Raw genomic sequence first — 21,715 nt, forward strand, 5'->3', positions numbered from 1 at the left:
TATTTCTGTGCTGTAGTACAGTTTGAAGTAGGGTTCTAAGAGTTGCAGAGAAGATCACTGGAGTCTTCCTTCGCCCCCCTCTCCCACCCCTACAATGGGCGTGATCTATCGGGATCATTGTCTGAAAAGGATGTGCAAAATCATTGAGGATCCCTTCCACCCTGCACACAGCATGTTTCAGCTGTTCCCATCAGGAAGAGAAACAGGAGGATCAGAGCCAGCACCACCAAGCTGAGGAACAGCTTCTTCCCCCACGGGCAGTGAGAATGCTGAATGACCAAAGGATCTGCTGACACTCACCATATGAGACCCTGATATTTACAAAACAATATTTATTTGTATATTTAAAAAAAAAAATTTTCACACTGTGAACCATATCAATCAAAATGCACACAAACATTTCCCTCTTAAATATACACAGTGTCATTTCCTCCCTTTCCCCCCCTCCCTTCCCTCCCTCTCTCCCACCCCTCTCCAAACCCATTAAACGTTCAACATATACAATACAATAAAACCATTAAACAATGTCATCACACAATGAAAATAAACAAGAAAATTGTGTCATCTACTTTTACACACTGGATCAGGTAATTTCGTCTTCTCATTTTATCATTTTAGGGGGTGGAGGTCCGAGGCAAGCCCTCTCTGTTATGTTCCATGTACGGTTCCCAAATTTGTTCAAATAATGTGACTTTATTTTTTAAATTATATGTTATTTTTTTCCAATGGAATACATTTATTCATTTCTATATACCATTGCTGTGCTCTCAGGCTCTCTTCTGATTTCCAAGTTGACATCATACATTTTTTTGCTACAGCTAAGGTTATTATAATAAATCTTTTTTGTGCTTCATCTAGTTTGAGGCCTAATTCTTTACTTCTTATATTACTTGGAAGAAAGTTCTCTGGATTTTTTGGTATGTTGCTTTTTGTGATTTTATTTAATACATGATTTAGATCTTCCCAAAATTTTTTCACTTTCTCACATGTCCAAATTGCATGTACTGTTGTTTCCATTTCCTTCTTACAGCGAAAACATCTATCTGATAATGTTGGATCCCATTTTTTTTAACTTTTGGGCCGTGATATATAACCTGTGTAACCAATTATACTGTATCATGTGTAACCTTGTGTTTATTTTATTCTTCATAGTTCCAGAGCACAACTTTTTCCATATTTCATTTTTTACCTTTATGTTTAAATCTTTTTCCCACTTTTGTTTGGGTTTATAGCTTATTTCATCATTTTCCTTCTCTTGCAGCTTAATGTACATGTTCGTAATAAATCTTTTTATTATCATTGTTTCTGTAATCACATATTCAAAGCTGCCTCCTTCTGGTAATCGGAGTCTGCTTCCCAATTTATCCTTTAAGTAGGCTTTCAGTTGATGGTATGCAAACATTGTACCATGAGTTATTCCATATTTGTAATTCATTTGTTCAACTGTTAATAAATTATTTCCCAAAAAACAACTTTCTATTCTTTTAATTCCTTTTCTCTCCCATTCTCAAAAGGAAAGGTTATCTATTATGAAAGGGATTAGTTGATTTTGCGTGAATAATAATTTTGGTAGTTGGTAATTTGTTTTTTTCCTTTCTAAGTGAATCTTCTTCCATATATTGAGCAAATGAGCTTTTATATTGCACCAGCGTTTCATCCTACTTATAAAGTATATGTTCCAGTACCTTCTCCCCTATTTTATCTAGCTCTATCTTAGTCCAATCTGGTTTTTCCCTTGTCTGATTAAAATCTGATAAATACCTTAATTGTGCTGCTCTATAATAATTTTTAAAGTTTAGTAACTGCAAACCACCTTGTTTGTACCATATAACCATATACAGCACAGAACAGGCCAGTTTGGCCCTACTAGTCCATGCCAGAACAAATCCCCACCCTCCTAGTCCCACTGACCAGCACCTGGTCCATACCCCTCCAATTCTCTCCCCTCTATGTAATTATCCAGTCTTTCCTTAAATGTAAATAACGTCCTTGCTTCAACCACCTCTGCCGGAAGCTTATTCCACATCCCAACCACCCTTTGCGTGAAGAAATTTCCCCTCATGTTCCCCTTATAATTTTCCCCCTGCAATCTCAAGCCATGGCCTCTGGTTTGAATATCCCCCACTCTTAATTGAAAAAGCTTATCAATGTTGACTCTCTCTGTCCCTTTTAAAATCTTGAACACCTCCATCAAATCCCCCCTCAATCTTCTACGCTCCAGAGAAAAAAGCCCCAGGCTGCTCAACCTTTCTCTGTAACTCAAACCCTGACATCCTGTCAACATTGTCGTGAACCTTCTCTGCACTCTCTCTATTTTGTTTATATCCTTCCTATAATTATTATAGAGCAGCACAATTAAGGTATTTATCAGATTTTAATCAGGGAAAAAACAAGGGAAAAACCAGATTGGACTAAGATAGAGCTAGATAAAATAGGGGAGAAGGTACTGGAACATATACTTTATAAGTAGGATGAAACGCTGGTGCAATATAAAAGCTCATTTGCTCAATATATGGAAGAAGATTCACTTAGAAAGGAAAAAAACAAATTACCAAAACTGCACACAGTATTCCAAACTTGGCCTCACCAATGCTTTGTACAATTTCATCATAGCATCCCAACTCTTGAATTCAGTACTCTGATTTATGAAGGCCAACATTCCAAATGCCTTCTTCACCACTCTATCTACTTGAGTATCAACTTTGAGGGTACTATTTACCATAACTCCTAAATCCCTTTGTTGCTCTGCACTCCTCAATTGTCTACCATTCAATGCATATGACCTATTTAGATTTGCCTTTCCAAAATGTAACACTTCACACTTCTCCGTATTGAATTCCATCAGCCATTTCTCAGCCCACTCCTCTAGCTTTCCTATATCTCTTTTTAAGCTACGGTAATCTTCCTCACTGTCCACAATACCACCAATCTTTGTATCATCTGCAAACTTACTTATCCAATTTACCACGCCTTCTTCCAGATCGTTAATATATATATATATATATATATATAACAAACTATAGTGGACCCAGGACCGATCCCTGAGGAACTCCACTAGTCACCGGCCTCCAATTTGACAAACAATTTTCTACCAGTACTCTCTGACACCTCCTATCCAACCGTTGCTGAATCCATTTCACTACCTCTTTATTTATACCTAATGCCTCCACCTTTTTTCCTAACCTCCTGTGAGGAACTTTGTCAAAAGATTTATTTTTAAAGTCTAAATAGACAACATCCACAGCCTTCCCTTCATCAATCTTTTTTGTAACCCCCTCGAAAAACTCTAAAAGGTTTGTTAAGCATGATCTACCCCTGACAAAACCATGCTGACTACTTCCTATCAATCCCTGTTCTTCCAAATATTTGTAAATGCCATCCCTCAACACTTTCCATCAACTTACCCACCACAGACGACAGATTCACAGGTCTATAATTTCCTGGCTTACATTTGGACCCTTTCTTAAACAGTGGAATAACATGAGCCACCCTCTAATCCTCTGGCACTACCCCCGTGACCAGGGACATCCTGAATATCTCTGTTAATGACCCCACTATCTGTACATTAGTCTCCCTGAGTGTCCTTGGGAATACATTGTCCGGACCTGGAGATTTGTCCACCTTTATCTTTTTTAACACTGCCATCACTATCTCCTCAGTTATCCTTATATGGTTCATGACCTCCCCACTATTTTTCTTTACTTCAATTGGTACAATATTTTTTCCCTAGTGAATACCGAGGAAAAGAAATCATTTAAAATTTCCCCCATCTCCTCTGACTTTTTACATAGCCTACCCTCCCTATCTACAAGGGGTCCAATTCTGTCCCTCACTAATCTTTTACTTTTAATGTACCGATAGAAACCCTTTGGATTTATTCTTACTCTGCCTGCCAAAGCCTCTTCGTGCCTCTTTTTTGGCCTTTCTAATCTCTTTCTTAAGATTGTTTCTACACTCCTTGTAGTTCTCTTTCAATTTCTCATCACCCTGCTGTTTATACCTTTTGTACACCTCCCTCTTTCTCCTAACCAAATTTCTAATATTCCTCAAAAACCAAGGCTTCAAGCCTTTTCTTTGATCCTCACTGGGACATATCTACTCTGTACTCTCAAAATTTCTTCTTTGAATATTCTCCATTTTTCATTTACATCCTTCCCTGAAAAAATACTGTCCCACTCAATACTCCCCAAAGCCATTCTCATTCCTTCGAAATTTGCTTTTCTCCAATCCAGAAACTCAACTTTAGGCCCTTCTTTGCTCTTCCCTAAAACTACCCTAAAACTAATAGAGTTGTGATCACTAGACCCAATTTGTTCTCCAATATTAACCTCAGACACCTGACCTATCTCGTTCCCTAACAGGAGATCCAGTATTACACCATCCCGAGTCGGTTCCTCTACGTATTGATTAAGAAAACTATCTTGCACACATTTGACAAACTCTAGCCCATCCAGCCCTCTTACTGTATGGGTATCCCAATCAATGTGAGGGAAGTTAAAATCTCCCATGATCACTACCTTATGTTTATTATACATATATGCTATCTCCTTATAAATTTGTTCTTCAAATTTTCTTGGCCCATTTGGCCTCATGCCTCCTCCACCCCTCAATTCCACCCAAACAGCCTCACTGGACAATCCCTCCAAACTCTCTTGCCACCTCACGGCAGTAATGTCCTCCTTAACAAGCAGAGCAACTCCTCCCCCTTTTTTTACCCCCTGTTCTATCACATCTGTTAATTTATCTAACGCAATCCTCGGTTTCCCCCCCCCCTTTCCATAAGAATTTCCTTATTATTCTCTTTAGTTCATTGAAGAATTTCTCTGTTAAGGGAATTGGTTACGATTGAAATAAGTATTATATCCTTGGGAAGACATTCATTTTAATGCAATTTACCCTCCCTATCAATGTTGGTGGTAATTCTTTCCAATGTTCTAAGTCTTTCTGTAATTTTTACATTAATGGCTGATAATTTAATTTGTACAGGTGGCTTAAATTATTATCTAATCTAATACCTAGGTATCGGATTGCTTGTGTTTGCCATTTAAATGGTGATTCTTTATTAAATTCTGTATAATCCGCATTATCTATTGGTATCGCTTCATTTTTATTTGGTTAATCTTGTACCCCGATATTTCTCCATACTCCTTCAATTTCTTATGTAGTTCTTTTATTGATATTTCTGGTTCTTTTAAGTATACTATGATGTCATCTGCAAATAAACTGCTTTTATACTCCTTCTCCTTTATTTTTATCCCTTTTGTTTTATTTTCTGTTCTTATCAGTTGTGCCAATGGTTCTATTGCTAAAGCGAACAGTGAGGGAGATAATGGACATCCCTGCTTAGTTGACCTACTTAATTTAAATTGGTTCGATACATATCCATTTACTGTCACCTTCGCCAATGGTCCCTTATATAATGCTTTAATCTAATTCATATATTTTTCTGGTAAATTGAACCTCTGTAATACTTTGAATAAATAATTCCATTCTACCCTGTCAAAGGCTTTTTCTGCATCTAAAGCAACAGCCACTGTTGGCATCTTATTTCCTTGAACTGCATGAATTAAATTAATAAATTTACAGATATTATCCGCTGTTCGTCTTTACTTAGTAAATCCAGTGTGGTCTTGTTTTACTATTTTTGGTACACAGCCAGCCAATCTGCTAATAATTTTGATATTGTCTTTTAATCTGAATTAAGTTGAGATATTGGTGTATATGATGCTAGTGTCAGTGGATCCTTCCCCGTCTTTGGTATTACTGTAATTATTGCTGTCTTACATGAATCTGGCAAGTTTTGTGTTTCTTCTATCTGATTCATTACTTCCAGGAGAGGAGGAATTAATAACTCTTTAAATGTTTTATAGAATTCAATTGGGAATCCATCCTCTCCAGGTGTTTTATTGTTCAGCAGCTTTTTTAATATATCCTGTATTTCCTCTATTTCAAATGGTTTTATCAGCTTGTTTTGCTCCTCTTCTTACAATTTCAGCAGTTCAATTTTAGCTAAAACATCTTCTATTTTGTCTTCTTTCCCTTCTTTCTCAGTTTGGTATAATTGTTCATAAAATTCCTTAAAGTTCTCATTGATCTCCATTGGATTATATGTAATTTGTTTGTCCTTTTTCCTTGATGCCAATACAGTTCTTTTAGCTTGTTTTGTTTTAAGCTGCCAGGCTAATATTTTGTGTGTTTTTTCTCCTAGCTCATAATACTTTTGCTTTAATTTCATTATGTTCTTCTCCACCTTATACGTTTGTGATGCTTCATATTTTATTTTTTTTGTCCGCAATTCTCCTCTTTTTGTTATATCTTCCTTTGTTGCTCGTTCTTTTTCTGTACTTACTATCTCCCTTTCCAACTGTTCTATTTCCCAATTGTAGTCCTTTTTCATCTTAGTTACATACTTATTATCTGCCCTCTAATAATATAAATTTGTCTTTCACTGATTCCATATTTATTTCAAAGGACATTTTAATTTGGTGCTCAATAAATTCTCTAAATTCCTGTCTTTTAAGTAGCATGGAGTTTAATCTCCATCTATATGTTCTTGGTGGGATATCCTCCAGTTCTATTGCTGGTAACAGGGGTGATAGCAATTTAGCTTTATATTCAGTTTTCCTCACTCTCCCATGAATATGGACCGACAACAAAAACATATCAATCCTTGAGTATGTATTATGCCTACTTGAATAATATGAATATTCCTTCTCTCTTGGGTGCTGCCTCCTCCATATATCCATAAGTTTCATTTCCTGCATTGATTTAACCATAAATTTGGCCACTTTATTCTTTTTGCTAGTCTTTTGTCCAGTTTTATCCAACATTGGGTCCAAATTAAGGTTAAAATCCCCTCCTATCAATATATTCCCCTGTGTATCTACAATCTTAAAAAAATATATCTTGCTTAAAGTTTTGATATTTATTTGTATATTTGAAGACTTGTTTTCCACTGAGGACCGAATAACACTATTTCGTCAGGTTGTACTTGTGCAATCAGATGATCAAACTGGTGTTAAAGATCCAAAGCCTTGCTTGATCATTTCTAACATCGGAGTCAGGAGAATGGGCATCATTTCAAACGTATCTAACTCACAAAGACACTGGAGTGTAAATTAAACAAGAGTTCAAATTTTGTTTCTTATTTCCCCAGTTAAGACCATTGCATCAATTTTTGCACCTTACTGCCATCTACATTACTATTAGCTAACTTGGTAAAGATGAAAATTTTATCTTGAACTTCCCTGATCCTCACATCTTGTTGTATCAAGTTTCCTTGCTTCAAGTTTTTAAATCACTCAACATTTTGGCATTCTATTGTCCTCTCAACTTGTCTTCCACAGTGCTTGCTACTTTATTTCTTTTAAAAAAGTTTCTATAATTTCTGAACGGTCTGCGACATCAAGCACTCTCAAAGAATATTAGCCACTTATTGCTGTATCCAACCTGTCCTTGTTAAATAACTATGGCATCACAATCTAAAAATATTTTCAACTAAAAGGACTGATTGCCTGTCCCCGGTACTTAAATATTGCTTCAGAACTTAGTCTATAAATAATGCTTATTTTCTTTGCACCAATATTTTCGAGGTTGTGCTAATGCATGTGTTTTTCATGTGAGGGCAGTGTTGGGCAAAGCTAACTATCGGGACTTGCATTCGAATCCCGTGCTGTCTGTAAGGAGTTGTAAGATCTTTCTGTGTGGGTTTTCTCTGGGTGCTCTGGTTTCATCCCACCCTTTAAAACGGACTGAGGGTTGAAGGTTAATTGGGCAACACAGGCTCATTGACTGAAACGGCCTGTAACTATACTGTATGTCTAAATTTAAAATTTAACATTTAAATTAGAAAAAATAAAATTGCCTATTCTTAATTACCTTAAAAATTTACCATAGCCTTTCTCTTTGTACGTCTCCAATACTGTGAGATAATCCAGAGGAAAAGTGAACACAAATTAGCAGGAGAAGGTCTTTCAGCACCTGGTGGTGGCTCAGATATTTTATGAATCAGATAAGTGATAAAATTACCTTGTATATCCATCTCTTTGCATAATCAATCGATGATCTATCTGCCTTTGCTTTAACAATATTCAAAGATTGTGCTTCTGTTGACCTTTGAGGAAGAGAAAAAGTAAAAACACAACGCTGGAGAAACAGCAGGTCAAACATTGTACTTTATATAGCAAAGCTAAAGATACATGACCAATGGATGCTGACATTTTTGCACACCTTGATGAAGGGCTCAAGCCCAAAACATTGGCCATGTATCTTAAGCTTTGCTATATAAAGTACGCTGATCTGCTGAGTTTCTCCAGCATTGTTTTTACTTAAACCACAGTGTCTGCATACTTTACCTTTGGAGGAAGAGAGTTCCAAATGCTCATGATCGATCCTCTGTGTGAGAAAGAGAGAGAGAAAAGTCCTTTATCTGCATTTAATATTGTTCAGGTCAACTTTGAACAGACTAGGCTTGTATCCCTTCAGTGGAATTTAGAGCATCCAGAAAAGATTTGGCAGCAACAGTAATCCTGCGGGTTATTGATGTGACGGATATGAAGATGGTTCCTCTTGTCTGATAATGGATTTCATTTTTCAAATTTCAGATTTATTGTCAGGTTACATTCATGACGTCACATCCAACCCTGAGATTTTTTCCTGCATGCCAGGCAGAATTACTATAATATGGTAGTGCAAAAATAATTGCACTTAACCTACACATGTAAACAAATAAATGTACATAAATTGTAATACAGGGATGAAAAAAAATCAATAAAGTGCTGAAGAGTCCTTCAGTGAGTCTCTGACTGAGATTTTTGTTGAGGAGTCTAATGGAGGGGGAGCAGCTGTTTCTGAACCTGGTGGAGCGAGTCTGTTGGCACCTTTATTTCTCTTTGCTGGTGGTGCAGCGAGGACAGAGTGTGCACTGGGGGGTGTTTGGGGATCCTTGACAATTACTGCTGCTCTCCGACGACAGCACTGTTCCCTCTTGACAATTACTGCTGCTTTCCAACAGCACTGTCCCCTCTGGATGTTGTCAATGGTAGGAAGTTGCAGGGGAGAGACCCTGCAATTCTAGGTTTTCATACAAGAGAAAACAACTTCTTAGTGTCAATCCTGTCAAGGTGCCTCAGGATTGGTTACCATCAAATTGCTTCTGGCAGCTTTGAGTTCCATTGGACATGAGCCTAGATCATCCAGCTTTTACATGCAAGACAATCCACCATTCAGTTAGTTTATTAAAACCTTTTCTGAATTGCTGCCAATACATTAACATCCTTGGATGAGGGTCCCACTTCTGTGTACGGTTATCCAAGTGCAATCTCTCCGATGCCCCCATATTACTGAAGCATTTCTGTCCTGCTTCTGTATTCCATTCTCCTCACAATAGACTGTGCTTTGTTAGGTTTTTGATTACTTGGAAATTTATCTTTTGAGAATTATGCACTCGGACAGCCAGATCATTTTGCATCTTGTCTCTACAATCAGCCAGTATTTAGATCATTTGCATTTTTATTTTTCCTGCCAAAATGGACAATTTCCCACATAATACTTCATTTGCCAGGACATGTTAAAGAACTGACCAAACAGTTCATTTTTGAATCCTTTTTGCTCTCCATCCTTGACAGTATTCAGCTTTATTTCACTTAGTTGTCTTGTCAGGCTATGGAGCAGTCTGCTTGTGAATTAGTTGCCAAGAGGAAATGATTCATTTCACCTACCAGTACATTTACTTAAATTAAAATCTTTCCATTTCCCCTTGGCTCATTCATTTAACTATTTTCTGTGTCTGAATTGTATCAAATCTCCTTGCATTCAAGCTTTGGCTATTAATCTCTGTGTGATCAGCAAATGCTTTTGGTATCATCCACTTAATGAACAGAAAAGTGAAAGATTCGCTGGAAACTATTGATTTCTAATCCTGACCAGGATGTTTTAATTTTCCACTTTAGCAACACGTATTACATAAAATTCAATTAATTGCTAATTTCAAAATAAAAGGATTGTACTTTATCTGATGACTACCACTAATATGCGCTGGATGGTCATGTCTCCAGAATGGAGGACCATCGCCTTCCCAAGATCGTGTTATATGGCGAGCTCTCCACTGGCCACCGTGACAGAGGTGCACCAAAGAAAAGGTACAAGGACTGCCTAAAGAAATCTCTTGGTGCCTGCCACATTGACCACCGCCAGTGGGCTGATAACGCCTCAAACCGTGCATCTTGGCGCCTCACAGTTTGGCGGGCAGCAACCTCCTTTGAAGAAGACCGCAGAGCCCACCTCACTGACAAAAGGCAAAGGAGGAAAAACCCAACACCCAACCCCAACCAACCAATTTTCCCCTGCAACCGCTGCAATCGTGTCTGCCTGTCCCGCATCGGACTTGTCAGCCACAAACGAGCCTGCAGCTGACGTGGACTTTTTACCCCCTCCATAAATCTTCGTCCGCGAAGCCAAGCCAAAGAAAGAAGACCACTAATATATAATATAAATTTTCAAAAATGGTATCTTGGAATATTCTTTCTCTGGATATGAAGCTCGAAGTGCAATTTGATTTATATTTTCGCTTGGGAAGAAAATAAAATTGCATTTTATAAAATAACATTTAAGCCTGAATTATAAATGTTGTGTTTGGGTTTGAAAAAGATGTTTGCAAACAGCAAATACCAAATGTAATTGGGATCAACATGTCACTATTTTAATGGGATGATTTAATTAGTGCATCTTGTCATTTTTGACACTTTTCTTTTGAAATGAAGTCTCCAAGTGAGTTTTTCATTGTCGACCTTTTTATCCGGTAGGTTTAAAGCTGCATAATTTGGTGGTATAATTAAATGTAGAAATCTTGTATATTCTCTTTTGTTCAGGATGATTTTACAATAGTCTTGCTTAATTGAGAAGCACGTTTGGCATTTGAAGACACCTCAAGTAATGTTGATACAATTAATTTTTTTACTCTGAAAGTAAATAATTAACAGGATCTTCTCATGTGTTTATTTCCTGCTGAGCCTGTCAAGGTTGAGCCTGGAGGGGAAGGAGGTCTGAGTGGTGTTGAGGCTGACACTTGATCTCAATGACAATTTTAAAACACTCCATTGTCAGTTGTATCACACATGATATCTGCATTTTGAAGATCTCCTAATTAATTAATATATTTAACTTTATGTTCCTTCAGAGCCTGATATCCAGCATGTAAGTCACAAAGGATTGTCTGAAAATGTTTGATGTTGAAAACCAAAAATATTCTGCCCCTTCAATATTTAAAGCATCCCACTACAATTTAAAGTGGCATGGCACCTTTTTTTTTAATAAAAAATCAATAAAAAGGAAAGAGCCTAGCCATTCCACAACTTTGTGTTTTAGTTCTCTTTTTTACCCTCACCCTACTTTTGGACCTGTTCTTTAATTACCTAGGAGCTGTACATTAAAACCTTAATTTCTTAATTTCTTTTAATACCTCCTCTTTCATTTCTCCCTTTTACCAGGATGTTAATTGTTGAACCTCAGGAAAGTTCCTGACTTGATATTAGCTGTTGTGGTGCAAGGTAAAAATAAAATTCAGATTTAGATTTCAAATTTATTGTCAGATTACATACCAGACATCACATACAACCCTGAGATTCTTTTTTCCTGTGGGCAAGGCAGAATTCCCACTTACTGATAGTGCAAAAAAAAGCTGTACACAACGTACACATGTAAACAAATAACAAATGTAATCAAACTAATCAATGTAATACAGAGAGAATTTAAAAATCAATAAAGTACAAAGTAAGAGTCCTTAAATGAGTCCCTGATTGAGATTGTTGTTGAGAAATCTGATGATGAAAAGGTAGCAGCTGTTCCTGATCCTGGTGGTACGAGTCTTGTTGCACCGATACCTCTTTCCTGATGGTAGCAGCGAGATTGTGGCTTTCTTGATCAGGGTTGACCAACTTGGTAGAAATATGGCCGTATAATTTTCTAGTGTTTTTCATGTTATCTTGAGGAGCACGCAATTGGTATGTAACATTTGGCTTACTTTTCATAAAAGGTGGTGACTGATAAATGCTCACCGTTATTCCTACCTTGTGAGTTGCTTTTGCAAGGTTCCATCCAATCTTTCAGACCTTTAACTTACAGTAACTTGCTTTTGCTTTAATTGCCAAGAGCAATAAAAGTGGAGAATTATTTTCATTGTACACTTGGAAATCTGCACTGGAATGCCAGATTGTAATGTTACCAACCAAGGCAGAAGATATCTTCCTGTTATAGTTAATTGAAGTTCAGAAAGCCATTTGTAGGTAATCTACAGAATTCTATTTGATTAGGAAAAATGCAGGAGAAAACTCAGCAAGTCATACGACTGCAGATTTTCTTGTTTGATTTTAAACCGCAGTGTATAGCTTCTGTACCAAAATGTTACTTTCCATGATGCAACCATAATAGAGTGCCACATGTTCCAATCTTGATTGATATGCACCCTCTAATTCAATGTAGTGTGGAAATAAAAGCCAGAATTGTTGGGAATTTGCACCAAACTCCTTGATGCCAAGAAAATAAATGTGTATTTTAGACAAAGCATGATGGTGACCACTAATGGTCATTAAATTCTTTAAATTAAAGTAGTGACTATTTGTGTTAAGTGCAATCAATAAATAATTTTTTTTCCACTAAAATTACATCTTAACCTTTTGAGTAAAACGTCTAATGGGAGTCTGTTTGGTGACATTGAAGTATGGAACAGTCTGGGGACTCGTAACAAAGGACCGCTGTCTATTTACTGATGCTTTTGGCTTTGGGCAGAGAAGGATGAATAATAACTTTGTTTAAAAATGCGCTTGTCAGCTGTGCTGTTGAGCAAAAGGAAAGCGATGGTTTAGCTGAAATATGGATGTAGATTTACAGGCCAAGAGATAACATATTCAGAGCCTGATGGATACGTTCATTTTCAGTGGACTTGGCTCTTTGAAATAACATTGACTTTGCACATGCTTGATTACAATTTTGACTTAATGTTTAGAACATAGCAATTCAAAGAGTTCATTTGTCCTGTTGTCAAGGTCATGTCAGCTTATTGGTTTGGATAAATAAAATGTTGTAAATTTCCACCTTTATGTACGCAAGCCGATTAAACCTACCTTTTTACTTGATTACCGCTTCTCCTTCGTAATGTATGGAAATGACTGTGGTCATGTGACAGATCTTGGTTTACTTGATTTGATGCATTGTCAGGTTTTGATTTAAACCTGCTAGGCCTGCTGCCTCAGCGCCTTCTCATCTCATCCTGTCAGGGGTACTCATTCATTACCCACACTAGAACAATTTTACAGTGACAAGCAGTCATTAGTTATGACAGTATTTAGTCAAGCCTCTTTGTAGCAATATAAATGTTCACTTTACTAAATTGCTAGTCAAGGCTGTCTGCCCAGGAAGTTGCCAACCTCCAACTAAATCAAGCCATTTGCATTGCTTCCATTTAATCAGCATCCTGTAAACCAGCTGTGATAAAATTACTGAGTGATTGATTGTACCAATGTGTTCTTACCAATATCTCTGCAAATCAATAGTTGTGCATGTCAGGATTCTGAATATTTGTTTCGAATTTAATACAGAGGTGGCTGCCCTTTTAAATTGTAACCCAATACTATTTGTAATATTTTCTTAACTCCTTGATTTTTTTGGAGTACTTTTATTTATTTTATAAGGTGGTTCATATAAATGTTTGCACTGTGATCCTACTGCAAAAATGACAAATTTTGTGACATGTTCATGACAATAAATTCTGTTTGCTATCAGTATCTGATGCAAATATGTAAAGTACAAACTTTCAACTCAGCTACAACTTTCTTTTCCCCTTTGCCACAAGAAGTGGTCATTCTGTCTGATAAGACTTGAACATTCAGGTTGTGTTGAGCTTGTATTCCAGAGTTGCTTTTAGTATTCAAAGTAATTTAGTATTCAAAGGATGATAATTCTGGCTGGGAGAGCTGTGCAGTATAAAGAAGCTGCTGACAGGTGCCAGAAATCACTGGACATAAAAGGCTGCACCTTTTTGTCACAAGCTGAAGGCTGACTGTCTTTTTCTCGTACAATATTTCTCTAGGGTTGTCAGTGCTAAGTGGTCCAGCTATTACCAAATGTCATGGTGTATTGCTGTAGTTGTGTAGAACTTAATGTCCTTGATTTAAGATTGTCAGATGCTGATAACTAACAAAAAAAGACAAAATATTGACTGAGATCACTGGAGAGGATAATAGTATTGAAACAAATAGCTCACATTCCAGATGTATAGGGATATACCTTCTATCCCATTTACCGTGTTAATGTTGGGACCTTGCCCAGGTTTCTCCATGAAGCAGTGCAGCCTTCTGTCAATTTCCAAGCTCTGAGGATGGGAGGTCTACTGCAGAGCATGTGTTGTGTTAAACCTGGCACAAACACAGCAGCCCATTCCAATGTCTGGAAGACATCAACACCAGGGAGAAAAGTCAGTGATTTAAGTTTTTATTTTTTTTTTAATTACTGTGGTTTTTATTGAGGCATTCCAGAAAAAAACTTAAGCAAGGATGCCCTTTGCTTTTTGAGATAGTACTGGAATCTCTAGCTGTTGCTCTCCGACAGTGTAGAGAATTTAAAAGAATAGCTAGAAGTGGGGATGAACATACAGTATCTCTTTATGCAGATGATCTATTCTCTTTATTTCATACCCTGAGGTTTTTATACCAATTATATTAACTTTGCTTGCTCAATTTGGCCAGTTTTCAGGTTATAAATTAAATTTGCACAAGAGTGAACTATTACCCAGGGAATCACAATTACAAAAAGTTATAAAAATTTATTGAAATAATTTTTTTGGTATTAATCAGATTAAAGATCTATTATCAGGATGGCCACCATTATCTATTGCAATGATTGGATGTATCAATTCGATTAAAATGAATATTGTACCTAAATTTCTGTACTTTTTTCAAGCCTTACCAATTTTCATTCCTCAATCTTTCTTTAACTCATTAGATTTTGTTATTTCTTCATACATATGGCAGGAAAAACAACCACTAAAAGGAATGGGGAAATTATCACTTTCAAATTTTTGATTTTATTATTGGGCGATTAATATACGTAATCTACTTTTATTATTACATTTTGATAAATTAGTGAATCACACTTTTTGTATAGAAATGGAACTGAAGTTTTCTAAAAAAAATCATCTATGTTGGCAATTTTAGGGTCCTTTTTACCTTTTTTTCTTTTTTAAATTGACACATAATACAATAATGAGAAATAGTTTGAGAATATGGGCTCAATTTGGAAAATGTTTTGGTTATAGTTTCTCTCTTGCTAGTCCTATTATAGATAACCATCTCTTTCAGCATCTGTGTTTAGATGCAGGCTTTAAGGAATTGTATAGATAAGGTCTCAAAAATTATAAAGATCCTTTTGTTTGAGATCTTTGCCTTTTTTTTTTGAACAATTATCAGCTAAATTTAATCTTTCTAATAGACATTTTTTTTTAGATATTTACAAGTTTAAGATCAACGTTAATTGCTTTGTTGGTTTTTCTCATGAACCGGATGTACCTCTGTCTGCATTCCCAGGAGAAAGTTTTAGCTTTTATGATGTTGATAGCCAGACGAGCAATTTTAATGAAACGGAAAGGTGACTCTTTACCTACTCATACACAGTGGTTACATGATGTAATGTCCTATTTAAGGTGGGAGAAAATTAGACACAGCGTAATAGATAGAAAGTTTCAATTTGAAAAGATATGGGGCGAATGCTATCACAATCGGAAGATTTAAGAAAGTTGGATGCTCCAATGATTCTGTGTCGTGTCTGAAGGTCGCTATTTCATCCTTTTTTTTAACATCCTTTTCTATAAGGTAACCTTGATTAGATTTAGTTTAATATGGGTTTAATTATGTTTGTCGTAGATCATATTAAATCAGACAGAATTTACCCTTTGTTTAGACTAAGGAATTGTCTAATGTAGTTTTACTTGGTTTCTATCAAGAATTATTTTTAAGAAATATTGTTAAATAAACAAATATGGATAGGTTTTTTGATTTCTGTTTATATTAATTTGTGACATGTATATGATATGACCTGTTATTTGTTATATTAGAAGACTTTGTATACAAGATTTATGTTAAACTCAATAAAAATATTTTAAAAAGAATATCGAGTACTGACAGAAAAATCCATTCTCTCTGTATCTACTCCTTTTATAAGTGCCCTATTGTGATCCTAAAATCTGATTTTTAATTTTGATGTCAATTTAGAAATACAGCATGGTAACTGGCCCTTTCGTTCACAAGCCCTTGACCCCCAATTACGACCTACAACCCCTGGTACTTTTTGAAGGGTGGGAGAAAACCAGAGCCCCCTGGGGAAATTCCATGCAGACACAGGGTGAATGAACAAACTTCTTACAGACTGCACAGGATTCGAATACGGATCCTGGTCACTGGAGCAGTAACAAGCGCTAACTGCAACCCTAACCGTGGCAAGGGTGGCCATTCCAAAGGAGGACATGGTCATAGGTTATTAAAACAAAAAAAGCAAATACAGTGTGTTTGTTTGTTTGTTTGTTTGTTTGTGTGTGTGTGTGTGTGTGTGTGTGTGTGTGTGTGTGTGTGTGTGTGTGTGTGTGTGTGTGTGTGTGTGTGTGTGTGTGTGTGTGTGTGTGTGTGTGTGCTGCCCCAAACATTTCAGCCTTGCATTGAAAAGTTCATTGAAGATAAGGCAAGTGATTAAAAGACATCACTATAAGTTTCTTGAAAACCTCTTTTAAGGATTTTTTAAAAATTGTGTCCTTACTCAATTAAGTTCTTTAATTTATTAAATCATGAACTGTTGGTGTAATTCTGTAGCAATAATTTTATGAACAGTTTATTGCATTAATTAATGAGCTGTGTGATATATGTAGAAGTTTTTAATTTAAAAAAATTGTTTTAACATTATTTATTTTGTGTAGCATGAGATGCAGAAAATGTGGTCAATTATTACAACATTGATAAATCTTCATTTATCTTTAGGATTTAAATGATGTGGAAACACAGCATCTCCTCCAATCCCTTTTGCCAGAGATGGCTCAACTTGCACTAAGACTGCCTTCTGTTTGCACTCAGGTAATAAAAATTGGCATGTCTTGAAGTTCATTTCTTAAAGACTGTGCAAAATTCACCTAATTTCTCAGTGGCAGAGCTGGACTGGGTTTTGTTGTATTTAAATGGTAATTATACTTAATTATAAATGGTAATACCTAGTGTCGCCGAGAATATTCTCCCAGAATCACAGTGCGGCTTTCGCGCAAACAGAGGAACCACTGACATGGTCTTTGCCCTCAGACAGCTCCAAGAAAAGTGCAGAGAACAAAACAAAGGACTCTACATCACCTTTGTTGACCTCACCAAAGCCTTCGACACCGTGAGCAGGAAAGGGCTTTGGCAAATACTAGAGCGCATCGGATGTCCCCCAACGTTCCTCAACATGATTATCCAACTGCACGAAAACCAACAAAGTCGGGTCAGATACAGCAATGAGCTCTCTGAACCCTTCTCCATTAACAATGGCGTGAAGCAAGGCTGTGTTCTCGCACCAACCCTCTTTTCAATCTTCTTCAGCATGATGCTGAACCAAGCCATGAAAGACCCCAACAATGAAGACGCTGTTTACATCTGGTACCGCACGGATGGCAGTCTCTTCAATCTGAGGCGCCTGCAAGCTCACACCAAGACACAAGAGAAACTTGTCCGTGAACTACTCTTTGCAGATGATGCCGCTTTAGTTGCCCATTCAGAGCCAGCTCTTCAGCGCTTGACGTCCTGCTTTGCGGAAACTGCCAAAATGTTTGGCCTGGAAGTCAGCCTGAAGAAAACTGAGGTCCTCCATCAGCCAGCTCCCCACCATGACTACCAGCCCCCCCACATCTCCATCGGGCACACAAAACTCAAAACGGTCAACCAGTTTACCTATCTCGGCTGCACCATTTCATCAGATGCAAGGATCGACAATGAGATAGACAACAGACTCGCCAAGGCAAATAGCGCCTTTGGAAGACTACACAAAAGAGTCTGGAAAAACAACCAACTGAAAAACCTCACAAAGATAAGCGTATACAGAGCCGTTGTCATACCCACACTCCTGTTCGGCTCCGAATCATGGGTCCTCTACCGGCACCACCTACGGCTCCTAGAACGCTTCCACCAGCGTTGTCTCCGCTCCATCCTCAACATCCATTGGAGCGCTTACACCCCTAACATCGAAGTACTCGAGATGGCAGAGGTCGACAGCATCGAGTCCACGCTGCTGAAGATCCAGCTGCGCTGGATGGGTCACGTCTCCAGAATGAAGGACCATCGCCTTCCCAAGATCGTATTATATGGCGAGCTCTCCACTGGCCACCGTGACAGAGGTGCACCAAAGAAAAGGTACAAGGACTGCCTAAAGAAATCTCTTGGTGCCTGCCACATTGACCACCGCCAGTGGGCTGATAACGCCTCAAACCGTGCATCTTGGCGCCTCACAGTTTGGCGGGCAGCAACCTCCTTTGAAGAAGACCGCAGAGCCCACCTCACTGACAAAAGGCAAAGGAGGAAAAACCCAACACCCAACCCCAACCAACCAATTTTCCCTTGCAACCGCTGCAATCGTGTCTGCCTGTCCCGCATCGGACTTGTCAGCCACAAACGAGCCTGCAGCTGACGTGGACTTTTTACCCCCTCCATAAATCTTCGTCCGCGAAGCCAAGCCAAAGAAAAGAAGATACTTTGTACTTAATTTAAATTAAAAACAGCAAATGCACAATAAAATTTTAAACAACAGCAATCTGTTTTTATATATTCTCCCCCAAATGTCAACAATGTTCAGCAAGATTAGCATGTGAATTAATATTATGTACAAAGAATATTGTTCATTTTATTAATTTGTATGATGTGGGCCAACATTTTTTTTAATACTCCTCATTACCCTTGTAAAGTTGACGAGCTGCCTTCTTGGATCATGGTGGTGCATCTGGTGAAGGAAGCCACACAGCGCTATTAACAGGGGAGTTCCAAGATGGACTTAGCAGGAATAAAAAAATCCATGATATATTTCAAGGTTGGGATGGTTTTGCTTTGAAGGGGAGGGCGGGTGGTCTTCAAGTCATGGTATTCCCATGGCTTTGCTGTCCTTTTCCTTGATGTTAAGCTACAAATTTTGGAGGTTCTGCTGGAATAATTATGAAAATTAACTGTGAGGCACTTTGCAAGGGGTACATTTTGGAATCAAAGTACACAGTGGATGTCAAAGTGAACATTTTGGATGATGGGTAGATGTTAAGTCAAGTGGTTGCTTTGTTCAGAATCATGTAAAGTGCTGTTTGTCCAGGTAAATGCAAATATTTCATCATATTGTAAATCATAGAAAGGCATGTGCCTTTTTTAAATGGAGAGACTTTGGGAATCAGGAGATGAATTGCATGCCACAGAACATTTAATCACCAACCTCATATGGACACTGTATTTTCAATGCAATCCAGTTTGGTTTTGATAGTGTGGGGCTGTCAATGAATGTCAAGATTTTCCCAGATTTGTATGTTAGAGGTGGTATTCACCAAGCATGTGTGGCATTAATTTATTTGCCATTTATTTCTCATATATTCTGCTTGAAGCATGTGAATAAAGACTGCTTTATTTTCTGAGAGTTGGAAATGGAAGTGATCAACGTAGAAATCTACAGCACAGTCCCGCCCACAGTGTTGTCCCAACCAAATAACCTACTCAAACAACTTCCCTACAGCATAACCCTCCATTTTACTCCGTTCCATGTACCAATTTTATCATCTCTTTAAAGATCCTGTTATACCTGTCTCCACCACCAGCAGCGCATTCCCTGCAGCCACCACACTTTTCTTCAAGCACACCCCAGTTGTACCCCTACCAGTCTCTTGACCTCTCCTGCCTTCATTTGCCCAGTATCCTTCCTATCATATTTTGACCCCTTTTTAATGCTTGCTCTCCCATTTTAGTCTCATCAGAAGAACAGAGACTGACCATTTCCCTTCATGGATGCTACCATCTTATTTCTTCACTCAGGATTCTACCACCTGCAGATCATGCCTTTCCAGCATATTTCTGTTGATACTTTAAGCTGCTTGTTACATGAAGTCTTGTATTTAAAACCATAACAATCTCTGGGATAAAGCTATACCTGGCCGCCTATTTTCTTTTTTTTTAAATGTTCTATTTTTCACACTATGAACCATACTGACCAAAATACATACAGACATTTTTCTCTTGAATATATACAGTGTCATTTTCTCCCCTTTTTCTCCCCTCCCTTCCCTCCCTCCCTCACCCCCCCTTCCCATTTATTTATTCAAAGTTCAATCTATAAGATACATTAAACCCATTAAACAATGTCGTCACCTAATAAAAATAAACAAGAAATTTTTGTCTTTTACTTTTCTATACTGAGTCAGTTCATTTCGTTGTCTTCTCCTTCTGTCATTTTAGGTGGTGGAGGTCCGTGGTAGGATTTCTCTATTGTGTTCCATGTATGGTTCCCATATTTGTTCGAATATTGTGATGTTATTTCTTAAATTATATGTTATTTTTTCTAATGGAATACATTTATTTATTTCTATGTACCATTGTTGTATTCTCAAGTTGTCTTCTAATTTCCAGGTTGACATCATACATTTTTTTGCTACAGCTAGGGCTATCATAATAAATCTTTTTTGTGTTCCATCCAAATCGAGTCCAAATTCTTGATTTCTTATATTACTTAGAAGGAAGATCTCTGGGTTTTTTGGTATATTGCTTTTTGTGCTTTTATGTAATATCTGATTTAGATCTTCCCAAAATTTTTTCACTTTCTCACATGCCCAAATTGCATGTATTGTTATTCCCGTTTCCTTTTTACAGCGAAAACATCTGTCTGATACTGTTGGGTCCCAATTATTTAACTTTTGGGGTGTGATGTATAGTCTGTGTAACCAATTATATTGTATCATGAAGAAGGACTACAATCGAGAAATAGAAAGTTGGAAAGAGAAATAACAAATACAGAAAAAGAATTAGCAATAAAGGAAGATACAACTAAAAGACGAGAATTGACAGATAAGAAAATAAAATATGAAACACTACAAACATATAAGGTGGAGAAGAACATAATGAAGACAAAGAAGTATTATGAGCTAGGAGAAAAAACGCACAAAATACTAGCGTGCCAGCTTAAGACAGTACAAACTAAAAGAATGGTATTGGCATCAAGGAAAAAGGACAAACAAATTACATATAACCCAATGGAGATCAACGAAAACTTCAGGGAATTCGACGAACAACCATATCAAACTGAAAACGAAGGGAAAGAAGACAAAATAGATGAATTTCTAACTAAAGTTGAACTACCGAAATTGCAAACAGAGGAGCAAAATAAATTAATAAAACCATTTGAAATAGAAGAAATACAAGAGATATTAAAAAAAACTACCGAACAATAAAACACCGGGAGAGGATGGACTCCCAATAAAATTCTATAAAACATTTAAAGACTTATTAATTCCTCCTCTCCTGGAAGTAATGAACCAGAATGAAGAAGCACAAAACATACCAGATTCATGCAAGACAGCAATAATTACAGTAATACCAAAAATGGGGAAAGATCCACTAACACCAGCATCGTATAGACCAATATATCTACTTAACACAGATTATAAGATAATAGCTAAACTATTAGCAAACAGATTGGC

General features: G+C 37.2%; 1 protein-coding gene across 2 annotated transcripts in view; it reads left to right on the top strand.

The window, feature by feature from the left end:
• Positions 1 to 21,715, top strand: part of parga (poly (ADP-ribose) glycohydrolase a) — a 138,243-nt gene that overhangs the window by 43,027 nt on the left and 73,501 nt on the right. For both annotated transcript variants that reach the window (XM_069885430.1, XM_069885431.1), the window contains exon 8: positions 17,016 to 17,108. In XM_069885430.1, the coding sequence (XP_069741531.1) occupies positions 17,016 to 17,108 (93 nt within the window). The remainder of the gene's footprint in view (positions 1 to 17,015; positions 17,109 to 21,715) is intronic.

Source organism: Narcine bancroftii, chromosome 6, assembly GCF_036971445.1.
Source record: "Narcine bancroftii isolate sNarBan1 chromosome 6, sNarBan1.hap1, whole genome shotgun sequence".
Classification (NCBI taxonomy): domain Eukaryota; kingdom Metazoa; phylum Chordata; class Chondrichthyes; order Torpediniformes; family Narcinidae; genus Narcine; species Narcine bancroftii.